Source organism: Gossypium arboreum, chromosome 11, assembly GCF_025698485.1.
Source record: "Gossypium arboreum isolate Shixiya-1 chromosome 11, ASM2569848v2, whole genome shotgun sequence".
Taxonomy (NCBI): Eukaryota; Viridiplantae; Streptophyta; class Magnoliopsida; order Malvales; family Malvaceae; genus Gossypium; species Gossypium arboreum.
This window is the reverse complement of record NC_069080.1, coordinates 32,989,725-33,002,604: the sequence shown is the minus strand read 5'-3', so window position 1 is coordinate 33,002,604 and position 12,880 is coordinate 32,989,725. Positions and strand designations below refer to the sequence as shown.

General features: G+C 31.5%; 1 protein-coding gene, 1 long non-coding RNA gene and 1 other non-coding gene across 3 annotated transcripts; all 3 read right to left on the bottom strand.

Annotated features, from left to right (window-relative positions):
- Positions 1-2,151: 2,151 nt before the first annotated feature.
- Positions 2,152-3,010, bottom strand: LOC108462951 (protein RALF-like 34). Its single transcript, XM_017762869.2, has one exon. The coding sequence runs from the start codon at positions 2,892-2,894 to the stop codon at positions 2,490-2,492; it is 405 nt and encodes a 134-aa protein (XP_017618358.1). The 5' UTR covers positions 2,895-3,010; the 3' UTR covers positions 2,152-2,489.
- A 101-nt stretch (positions 3,011-3,111) lies between these two features.
- On the bottom strand, positions 3,112-3,184 carry TRNAR-UCU (transfer RNA arginine (anticodon UCU)). Its single transcript has one exon. It is a non-coding gene; the product is annotated as a tRNA-Arg (tRNA).
- A 5,013-nt stretch (positions 3,185-8,197) lies between these two features.
- Positions 8,198-9,599, bottom strand: LOC108461586 (uncharacterized). Its single transcript, XR_001867787.2, has 2 exons — positions 9,190-9,599; positions 8,198-9,111 (listed from the first exon to the last, which is right to left on the bottom strand). It is a non-coding gene; the product is annotated as an uncharacterized LOC108461586 (long non-coding RNA).
- Positions 9,600-12,880: the final 3,281 nt, after the last annotated feature.

Here is a 12,880-nt window from a genome sequence, read left to right as displayed (position 1 = left end):
AGATTATTTAATATATTGTTAGTAGAATTTTTAGATTTAACGAATAAATATTTTTCTTTGATTATTTAATATACTGTTAATGAAATTTTTAAATTTAACAAGTAAAGTTAGGAGTTGACAAGTATACTTACAGGGATATAGTAAAATATCTAAATAAATAAAAAACACATGTCAATTTTAAAATTAATAATAAAAAAATTACATTACTAATGTACCAAATATTCGTACTTTTAATATTACTTTTATTATTACTAATGTACTTAAAAGTTTAGGAATGTAGTTTTAAAAATTATATTGTATCAACATGCACCAATGTGTAGTATTTGATAATTGTTGTATAAACAAATGAAATCAAATATCAACAATATAATTATTTTTAAAAGTCTGAAAATATTCAAAGTAAAATCCATAACAGCAAATTTTCAGTTAATATAAAATTCCATATAGTTAGTAATTTCATTTAAATAATTACTTTTTTTTTTTACATTAAAAAAAACATCATCACATGTGCCAATGAGGCCTTGGTTTATTTGGTAAAGGTGGAGGACTCAAGTCTTGAGTACTCAAATTTAAGACCTATCATGCACAATTATATGTGTAAATTTCTGAATCCTATCTTGTTTAAGAGTTTTAGTCTAGTTAGTTCCAGTTGTTGGTTTTAGTCTAATTTGTAGTAATTCTTAATGTGTTTGTGCTATAATAGTTTGATTTTACTTGGTGATTATTTGGACAATTTGTTTGTAATAGTTTAATACTTTGGGGTTACCCGAACTTATATTTGTACTTGTAATGTACCTGTTGCACTTTAAAAAATATTGAGAAATGTATTCCACACCACACCTTTTTTCTCCTTAAAACAAGACACTAGTTTGCTACGTTTGGTAAGATTGTTATTTTATTGCATGTTTTAGTATATAAAATGGAAATAAACCAATTCAATTGGCAATATCCAGTTGCGATCATGACTTATTTTTAGAAAAGAGAAAAATATGTTTTGTTTATTTTGGAGATGTCTTAATTTTTACAATAGTTTTTACTCATTATTCTAATTTTAAATCTAAGGTTGTACTAATTATTATTTATTTTATATCTAACTATTACAATACATAGATAATAAATAATTTTTTCTTCAATTTTGAGGCTAGGGTTAAAATACTTAATAATATTGTTTAAGATATCATTTTTATGAGGCCCAAAACCAATATGTATCCTACTCCTAGAGTGGGCCTTAGTTCATTCTTTTGACTTGATGTCCTTTAGTTGATGGGTTGATGCCGAATAATCTCACAAACAAATGCTATCCCTATCAGTATACCAATGGTGGAGCCTAGTAGAGGCCAGAGGGTCATGGTCCCAAGGTTTAAATTCTTTTACAATTTAGTTCTTTGTTGATATATTATAGTTCTCCTAAAAATATAAATAAGTCCCCCTAAAGTTTAATATTTTCTACAATTTTCTTCTTTGTACATATACTATAGCCTTCTTAAAAATTGGTTGTTTAAATATTTAAATTAATTGTTATGTAACACATTTAATTAATATTAACATCCTCGCTCCGCAATGGGTTTATCACCCATTTTTTACTATATACTTAATTGGGTTTAAGTGATAAAAACATATTGAAGCAAATACCATTCTCAAGTTTCAACTTCCTTACTTGATTTGATCAATGGAAATTTCCTCACCCTCCTTTCTTTTAGCAAACTTTAAACACCTTCGCCAATTCTCATCCCCTCGAGATCCGTCCAAGCCCCATGCCCATGGATGGCACTTAAATTTGTCTCAGTAAGTTGTTGGAAAGTGGCTGGGACTGCTTCGGCTACTTATTATCTTATTATTATCCTACCACATTGAAGAGTAAAAAAAGTTTTCATCTATGTCGTTGCTTTCCTTTTGAGTAATTATTAAATTATTAATAAATTTATATTTTAATTTGAAAGTTATAAAATAATTATTTAACTATTTAAAAGTTGTTAAACTATTAAAAAGATGTTAAGTATTTTTTAAAAGAGACTCTAAGAACAGTAAATCAGTACTCATCAATAAGTAAAAGAATATATCTTAAATCTAAGTTGATCTAAACATCAATATTAATTAAATATTAAAAAGAGAAAGAAGATGAAAATTTAAAGAAAAAGCATATAACAGCGATTTTAAATAATAAAAATTTTCAAATTATTTAATAATTAAGGCAGAAAATCTTGGTGACTAGATTACCTTTTCAAGCTGCGGCGTCTGTTGCAGCACGCAACAGCAGGATTCAGGTCTTACAAGCATTTACATGTAAGTTGATGAGATCACATATATGATATAAAATAGCGACTGCCAATGAACACCCCCGCCCTTCCAGACCAAAACTATATATAATAACTACCATAACCATAAAGTAGTTTAACCTTATGACACATGATGCTCTTCAAACACTAAAAGAAGGGCAAAAAGAAGCCCCAGATCCCAAAACACTCAAATCTTCCACATTTCGAAAAATCTCATCTCCTGCAGCGAGTGATCCTGGAACATCCCCTGGTATAAGGATGAACAGGGCCATGAGCCTTGAAACAGTTGTGAGTATAATAAGACCTGCCTGACCTTGGTGGACATGGGATTCTGTTAGCCGAAAGCGCCCCATACGAAATGTAATACCTCATTCTCTTCCACCACAACAAAGATCTACCACTATACCCATTTTCAACTTCATCATCTACCTCCTCATCGCCTTCTTCATTGTCGTGTAAGTCACCCTGAAACGACATTGAAAGTGGCCATTCGAAAGCATCTCTCACCAGCTTCGACATTGTGTCTTCAACTTGAGCTTCGGTTTTCGAGATCGAGACGGCAATATGAGTGAGGAAAAGGGGCAAAAGAAGCTTGCTGAGAACCGAAGAAGAAGCCATTGTTGGTAAACAGCTAACAAGTTGCAAAGGTGAAGCAGCTTTCAAACTTTTTAAGTCTGGTAATGAAAAAGTAGGTTAATGGGACAAGGGGGTCACGTGGAGCAGAGAGGTGATTTGGTTCTAGCTGTGCGTCATCAATGCACACCATTTAAAGCTCTGCCACCATCTTGGTCGCACCGAAAAGAAAGAGAGAGAACTGGGAAAAAAAGATAATGAACACACCCAGTGGGACTCGAACCCACAATCGCTTGATTAGAAGTCAAGCGCCTTATCCATTAGGCCATGGGTGCTCTTGAATTTCATTTGGAAGTTTTACTTTATAAATTAATAACTTGTCAATCAAACTTGAGTCTATTGACCAATTAATTCATTTATAAATGTTTGATTTTTATTATTACATAATATTATTCTGTAACATGTTTAATTTCTTTTTTTTAAACGGAACAACCGAATTTTATTATTATTAAAAAAAAAAAAGACAGTTTCCAAATAATAAAGGAAAGCTGTAAAGTACATTAAAAAACTGAAACGTTTTAATGCTAAATAAAAGCAACCCAACCAAAACAAATGACATGAAACCTACTTTCAAACCATCTAAAAAAAAAAGAGAGAAGCCTATATGAATCACTATTGTCCCTTGAAGATGAACAAATTTCAGAGACTTCCTGTAGATAACCGGCGAGCTGCACGACCTAATCTGGCAGATCCATCCACCACTAGTCCTTTTCCACCGCAATAGCAGTGGACAAAGGCACCCCTTGTGATAAGTCGATACTCCTCTCTTTATGCCCTCTATAGCTAATAGATGTGCTACTCTGTTCCCCTGTTTCGGTCCATATCCGAAAAAACAACTTTGATAACTTTCACTGAGCGATATTAAGTTCCTTGTGTACGCACTGATTTCATATTTGTCTTCCCTGATTGCATGAAGCTTTTTCACTACAGTAAGCGCGTCCCCCTCAATCTCCACCTCCAAAAATCCCAATGCCAGGTCCATCTGAACCGCCTGAAAATGCGCAAGAGCCCCCGCGGCGAATGCCAAAAATATGTGGTCATTCATTATCATTCTGGAACCCAACACCACACCATTTGAATTTTTAATCACAATTACCGTGCATAACCTCTTGGAATGATTTTGGAAAGCAACATCAAAATTAATCTTCACATAACTCCTGCACATATGTAATGATAAAGTGGGCTGTGTCGAAAGGCGTTTGTCTATCTCCTTTATGAATTACTTTAATCCTAGTTGTCCAAATAATCTAAATTGCACAAGCCACTATCCTACACTGGTAAATGGAATTATTCAAGAAAATATATGCCAACTATTCCTTGTATTCTAACTCGGATACTGCTTGGGGCCAAATGATATTTAACATCTGCCATATTTCCTTTACAGTGGAGTAATCACGGAAAACATGCTCTAAGTTTTCAACTCCATTAGAGTATCTGAGACAATTAGCTAAACCAACCAATCTTATGTAGTGTAAGTTATTAAAAGCAGGAAGGAAATTCTGGAAAACTCTCCAATTTGTAATCTTTATTTTAGCTGGTAGATTAAGAAGCCAAAGTTTTTTTGTAAAAAAGTGTATAAGTATTTTGGTTGTAATTAGGCATAAATGTGTGAAAACCTTGTAAAAGTAGTTTGTATCCACTTTGCACAGAATACTCACTCGAAGCTTTGCCTCATCATACAAGTTTATCATCATGTGGAACTCATGTAAGGGAATGCATATAATTCTTTCTGCTTCATCAGCACGAAAGGTATTATTAATCAAACCCTCTTTCCGAAGTCTTGTATTTGAGTAAATTAGACCAGTAACCAATCGTATGTATGAGTTACTAACATTATTTTGGATCCTCAAATCTGTAGACCCTGGCACCCAAGCATCAGCCTTGACCAAGATTTGAGTCCTTGTTCCAACTCGTCAACACTTAACAGCTTGAAGGTGCCCATTTGTAGCCCAAATACTTTTCCAAGTATGTGAAGGGTGATATCCTAAACTTGCTCATAAGAAATTTGAATTCGGGTAATACTTAGCTTTCAATGTACGAGACAATAAAGAATTCAGATAACAAAGTAGTCGCCACCCTTGCTTAGCAAGTAATGCCAAATTAAATTTTGACAAACACCTAAAACCCATGCTACCATTCTCTTTAAGATCACATAATCGAGTCTATTCACACGAATGAATCCCACGCTTACCATGATGCTTCTGCCACCAAAATTTACTAATTATATGCTCCATCTCCAAACAAAGAGAATCATGAGCAAAAAAATGACATCGAGTAAGTTGGGATAGCCAGCAAAATAGCTTTGATAAAGACTTCCTTACCCCCATTCTCTTGTTACATTTTGACTTATCCATGTTAATCCTTTTAATCAGTTGGTAATTATGTAAGGTTATATTAATTGGTTATCCTTATGACAAGGTTAGTACAATGTTTTCCATTTGAAATTACTAAGAATTTATGCTTATGCGTATGACCTATTCATACTATCGCAAGACTCTTGAGAGTATGAAATTAGTGTATACATGTCTTGTAGCATGTACTTAGGGTGTCAACATGTATATATACTAGTTTCATAAGCTACTTAGTATTTTGAAATATTGGGAATTGAATTCTTGAGTTGGAGGCTCATTTAGTAAACTTTTAATTTTGAGTTGTATGAAATATTTATCAAGCATACATACACTTAATTAAATTGATTTTAGCCTCTTGTGGAAGTATATGATATTCATTTTGGGAAGACTTGACATGATTTTTTTAATTGTCTTCAATGACCATGGAATTAGAGTAAGTTAGGATGTGATTATGGTTGGTAATATATGCCTTGATTTGATCTTTTGTGGAAATTTTATGTTCGTATTGGTTAAGAGTGATTTGGAGTGTGTTTGAGGTGTTTTCTATGTGAATTTTGGGTCCTCTGCATTATGGGTTTGGTGCCTTTACTTTATGTATTGGAACATTGCAAGTTAGTGGCAAAAAAATTAATCTCAGGGATCCAGGTTCAGATACACTTATTTAAGTATCGAACCTTAGAAAGTAAATAGCTAAAAAACTACAGTACTTTGGCCCAAGTGCCGATAGTTGGCATCTATGTACCAATACCCTGCCTAAAGGTATTGGAACATGGATCCTAGGTATTAGTATTGATACTTAGCCCATAGATAGTGCCCCTGCACTGTTTTGGAAATTTTGAACTCGTCAAACCTTGTTTTGGGTCTCAAACACCTCCAATCACCCATTAATTGTTCCTAAATAATTTGGACTTGGTGTTCAAACATTTAAATTGATTTAAATTTATTTTATTTGTACAATTTTATTAAAAATTTTCAAAGTTTTAAATCTTAAATATTTTTAAGATTATCACTTTAATGGTGCTCTAGTGACATCTCCAATCCATATCAATTATCGGAATGAGTCGGAATGTGTAAGGGCTGTTACATTCTTACCCAACAATATTGATATCTTATTTTTCCTATAAGTTATTAGTTTTCTCCATTTGTTATTGCTTACATCATGTTTCTTCTTCCTTATTTTTTCATTCCAAAAACTTTAAAGCTCGTCATTTATCATCATCTTTTTTCTTTCTTAAAATATAAAAATAAAAATTGATAATTATTTGTGATATAATTTCACAAAATTTAAATTGACAAATTTAAAATTACCTAATTTTTTATTATATGCATTTAATTCCTAATTAAAGTTATAAATCAATTATAAAGACTTCATTTGTTGTGATTAAATGATTCCATTTAAATAAGGCTGTTCTTAACATTTTTGGGGCTTAGGCAAAACAATAAAATGGAGTTTTAAGTTTCTTAAAAGTTGGAGAAAATTTTTTTTAAGTTCCCTAAAAATTAGTAAAAAAATTTTGGGCCCTTGAAAGTTAAAAGTTTTTTTGGAGGGCCTTTAAAAATTGGTAAATTTTTTATTTGACTTTTAAAAGTGAAATTTTATTTGGGCCCCATGAAAATTGAAAAACAATCTTTTGGATCCTTTTCAGCTTTACGCCGTGGGCGACCACACCTCTAAATGACCCCTAGGGCCGGGGTTGCATTTAAATTATAAAAATGTATTCTATTTCTCTTCTTTTCTTTCTTTTCACAACCCTAGCTACTATTGTAAGTCACTACTATCCATGGCCTTATTTAGTTATTCCGAACACCAGATCGAAGCCCCTTCTCATCCTTTTCTCATCTTATAGCTAGGATCTCTATAAAACGATATGAAAACTTCAGATCTTCAACTGAAAACCCAAATTAAACTTCTCCGATCTACCTTATTCTATGGTTCAACCTATGATTTCAATATGTTTATCTTCTCGCATGTAGTTACCTTGGTGTTGTTGGAGTTGAAGTTAGATTCTAGCAAAACAAAGGTGATGTTTGAGTCGGAAACAAACTTCACTCCAATGTGTTTAGATGGATGACAAAAGGAGGCGGTAGGGTTTGAAGAGCTTTTAGATTTTTTATAGAAAAGAATATTTCTATGAATATGTTAAAGTGTATAAATCTCATTGTAAAATAAAATAAAAAAACATTGTAGCGTTTTTGTACATTAAATATAATATAGTTTATAGATGCATGTATAAAATTATACATGAATGTATTCATTAGTTTACTTTTTTTTTTTGAAAAATATCATTATAATTTAATTATTGAAGATATAATAGTTAATTTTAAAAAAAAGATGTTAAATTTTTCATAGAAAAATTAATTTATATATTTTATTTATCCTTAAAAATATAGTTTAATGTTTAAAATTCAGAAATAAAATAAAATATAAAAAAATATCCTAAGGATTAATAATATTAAATTTAATATTTGTCATAAGGTTAAAATATTCATATAGTCCTTGTACTTTTCAAAAATTAGGAATTTAGTCCCTGTACTTGTATTTCCAGAAATTTACTCCATCTACTTTTTAGATTTCAAAATTTAAATCCAATTATTAATACTATTAATTACTTTTTGTTAAATTTAGGTTGATTACAACATCTTTTTTTAATTACATGGCTACCAATTACCAAGTGAGTAGTTTTTTTATTTTCAAATGTCACAAAAAAAAATTAACAGTGTTAACAGTTAGATCTGAGTTTTGAAATCTGAAAAATAGAGAGACTAAATTCTTAATTTTTGAAAAATGCAAGGAGTACTACAAACACATTTTAACCTTATCATAAATATAAATATTATTTAATTATCATAAAGATACTTTTTATCTTAATATTTAAATTTCTTATCATAAAAAATCATTATAATTTTATTTTAATTATTTGATTATTAAATTTAAAATTATCATCAAGTATGTATTATTTATTTTAAATTTAAGATAACTAGTGTACAGACCCAATATTGTCCGGGCCCATAAACAAATATAACAGCCCAATATACCCAAGCCCAAAACTAAACCTTAGCCCAACTAGTCCTAAAACTTCTCAGCCCCCAAGTTCAATCGCCCATACTGTCTGCCATCGCCCCATACCCTCGTGCCATCGCCCCATACCCTCGTGCCATCGCCCCATACCCTCGTGCCAAGGGCCAACACACGGCCTCACGTCGCCCCAGTCTCTGAACCCATACCCGAGCGCCAACGCACAGCCCCGTGCTCGGTACCTGCAAAAGAAAACAAACAAAAGCAGCAACCAGCCAATACAAAAAAGCAGAAGACAAAAATTGTTGTTTTTTTAGTCATTCGGCTATAAAGCCTTTGATTTTCGATTGTAAAAAGGGAGGGAGAATACAACAAGGAGATTACACACACACATACAGAGGATACTGTACGCATACTATACATTCGCATCATATTGAATCAAGCAAAAAGTTTTGAAAGGTGATTCTTCAGTTTTTTTCTTTTCTTCATTTCTCCTTTAATTAATTTTAAGATTAAGTACCAAGAGAAAAGCCTCGATACCGATGATAGCCCAATATCACAAACATGCGTAGATGGGGCGAGGATCGAGTGATACTAAATCATGTTTCAAGCTTTGAAAGTTATTTCGTTTTTTTAAAGAATATCATAAGTTTTGTTTTGTTCTACTTCGTTTTTCTTGAAACAATATCATAGGATTCGTTTTTTTAAGAGAAAAAGGGGAAAAAGAAGCAGTATTACCAGTTTTTAAGAATTGAGGCCTCTGTTGGTAAAACCCGACCATCATCCGCGCCATTAGCCATCCAATTGATGAAGGTTAGTGGCTACGCGATGAGAACTTCACAGAACAAGATTTTTGTTTGTCATCTGGGTTTTAGAAAAAAAAAATAAAGAAGAAGAAGAGAAAGAGACTTACCAAATTCTTCAATAGATGGTTGAGTACTTGTAGTAGCAGAATCGGGAGTGGTTCTGCACGTTGCTGGATGCCAAATTTGATGGTAATTTGGCCGCTTGCAGGAAGAACCCTAGCCAAGAATTGTGTTATGATTTCAAAACTAAATGAGGGTGTATTGTTCTGGAATGTAAAAAGGGGAAATGAAGGCCTAATCAGTGCGGTGCCGTTTTCATAGCGCTAGGACCCGCGCGACAACCCGCTTTGGTTGGCCGGGTATGCGCATGGTTGGGGTGAATGGGGAAATTTAGCGATGAATCCCTCCCCTTTGCGCACAATTCGCAATTTTCGCATGAGTCACTCATTTTATGTTTTAAAATTAGCCCTCTAGTTTGTCTGTGGTTTCAATTAAATCTGTGGTTTACTGCTGCATCGTGGATGCGAAATATTACTATTTTAGTCCTCTGATATTTGTATGCATTGAAATTTGATTTGTTTTGTAATTGCTTTATTTGCAAATTATCCTCTTTATTTTTACTGCAAGTTTAATTTGGTATTTTGTTTGTACGATTGGTTATTTTAGATATGTTTAATATGTGTACTACTTTTCTATGAATTATTACTTCTTTGTATTTTGTATTATTGGAATTTTTATTAATAAATCATATATTTTGTATTTATCTTTAGTTGGCATCTATTATTAAAGTTTTGATATTCTTATATATAGATTTTAATAAACGTGTCAGTAATTATTTTTATTACGTATGTAATTTACAATAAAATTAAGTTAACCTTATAATTCCTATTTTAATCAAAGGATATTTTGACATATAATTATTTCTAACATTTTCTCACATGTATATGACATATTTTAATTGTATATGTTATTATTTTCACATAATTTTATGTAAATATTTTTCTATGTATATCCTCTTTTAAAATTATTTATGTGTATAATATTTTTGAAGAACCCTTTTAAATCATATAATTTATTATATTCCATATTATCCTTATATTTTTATATATGTATATTTTGTTATATAACTTATATATTTACTTCATTTTTTACATTATTAATTTTAATTTCTTTCTTCAATAATTATACCCAATATTTATTTGTATATAAAGGTTTCATGAATTGACTTTGTATATTATTATGTATTGTTATACTTTCATATTTAATATATTATTTAAATTATCTTGTGAATTATCAATTTTGAATAAATTTGTGTTTTAAATATTTTGCACATGATTTGATTCAAATTGTATTTTATAATATCTATTTCCATCATTATATATTCTTATTTTATGCAAATCTGTCAACTCATACATTATGTGTCTTAAAAATATTCATTCTATGATATATCTTAATGGTTGCATGTGTATATTAAGTTTGTCATTGTTTTACAATAATCTTATACCATTTTGCTTTTTTGGATCGCATTTTATTTTATGCCTCTAATAATTTTATTATGCCATGTATGCTGTTGTTACATTTTATTCGTTATTGCCATGTTAATTGTTCCCCATGCGTGATTGTAATCAGATTATGTTCCTTAGGTTGGTTATATTTTTTAGGGTTCGCAAATCGATTGTATTTCATGCATATATGGCCCCCATATTATCGTTTTTCACTTAGTTCTTGAAACGTGGTTCTATAAAACCCAAAATTCGTGATTAATTTCGTCTTATTTCAAATTGAATTAATACGTCTTAAGTTAGCTTTATAATCATTCATTCAAAAATTCTTCAAAATGAAGACGAGATTCGATGTTTGGCAACTCACGGAATCGTGCCCTAACGTGTTGGGTTACAATTTCGCGTTTGCTCAAAATAATCGAATATCACTTCAAAGTTCCACTCTTGTCTTCTAAAAATCTTTTAAAACAAAGGCGATACTCGGTGTTTTATAATTCGGGAATCATGCCCTATCGTGCTGGGTTGTGATTTCTCATTTGTTCAAAGCAATCGAATATTCCTTTAGGTTTTCACTCATGTTTATTAAAAATTTTTCAAAACGAAGGCGACGTTCGATGTTTGGCAATTTGAGAATCGAGCCCTATCGTGCTGGGTTGCGCTTTTTCATTTGCTCAGAACAATCAAAGATCCCTTCGGAATTTCACTCGTATTTTCTAAGGTGAGGCAATGTTCGATATTCGGAAATTCAAGAAATCGTGCCATACTGTACTGGTTTTCGGTTTTTCGTTGGACCAAATAGTTGTGCATCCTTTTGTCAAGTTCAAATTGTAATTTTTTGGACGTCGAAACAAAAAGATTTTTGACAATCAACTCGGGTTATTCAACTTTTATTAAAAAGAGCCACATTCCAAAAAAATATTTTTAGACATAAGGACAGTATTTAATCAATTTGGTACCAATTTTGGGCGTAGTGAGGGTGCTAATCCTTTCTCATGCGTAACCGACTCCCGAGCCCATTTTTTGAAATTTTCGTAGACCAGAGTCGTTTTAATAAACCGAAAATATTTTATTAAAGTAACCAAATTCTTAAATGACCCGATCACATCAAAACAAAGATCGGTGGCGACTCTATTTGCTTTTCAAAAATCGATTCCCCCGTATTTTCATTAAATATGAATATTTAAAATGTTTTGAAAGAGGGATGGTTTCGACAACTAGATATATAAATTTTTTAATTTTTAAAATTAAAAAAAAAGTAGTATAATATTATTTTAAATAATAGTATTTCAATTTCTTCATTTTGATTACTTTCTTTTTTTTCTCTAGTCTTTTAAAATATTTGAAATATTAACTTAAAAATAAATTATATTTTGATTAATAAATACAATTATATGTATAATGTTAGATGTTTGAAAAACTCATACAAATGAACAGTATATACATCAAAGCAATATGTCTCGAGTCTTCTTCATTAATATATATCAGCTCATCAACACCTTAAGAATCACGTAACAGATCATGACAACCGGTGCGATAAGCTCAATCATTTCATTGAGCATGCATGACTATCTTATCTCTTCTTGTGGTCCTTCCGATTTTTATATATATATATATATATTATCATTTTATCTTTAGATTCCTTTTCGCTATGCACAGAATAGCTAAGCTAGTAATAAAGAAATCCTCAAGAACTTGCCATTTTAGTCCAGTTTCAATTGGATAACAATTAGCACAGACTGGACCCAAAAATGGTTATCCGAGTTACTTGGATGTGTGATATTAAATCTTGACCTAATGTTTTCAGTAAATTAAGTTGGACCGCCAGGCCCTGAGTTGGCTCTTTGGCAGAGATGAATCAATACTGCATTTATGAATGGGTTACTACTGTTTTATAGTGCTTGTAGGAGCCTGGAAATTTGGAGGCACCGACCCCCCCTTCCTACTTCGACTCCAAATTTAATGGGAACCTAAAAAGTTCCCCTTGTGTTGCCTTTGTTTCTGTATGAGTGCATTAAAAAGATGGAAGGTTCTCTTTCTTGAATGATCGATGCATGTACTGTTAATGCCAATCCACCAAGGTCAAAGCTTTACAATATGATAAAATTTGAATTTCCATTGCGGCTTTTGTTTTGTTCATTTCAGAAAGCTGTGTAAAAAAGAGACATCTTTTGGTGAACATCGAAAAATATCAGTGAAATGAAACCAAAAAAAAAACCTGTAGGCTCAGGAAAATGGGACCACTTTCTGAAAATTGTGATTATCTGCCCTGTACTTTTTGTTGAATAACAAGTTGTAA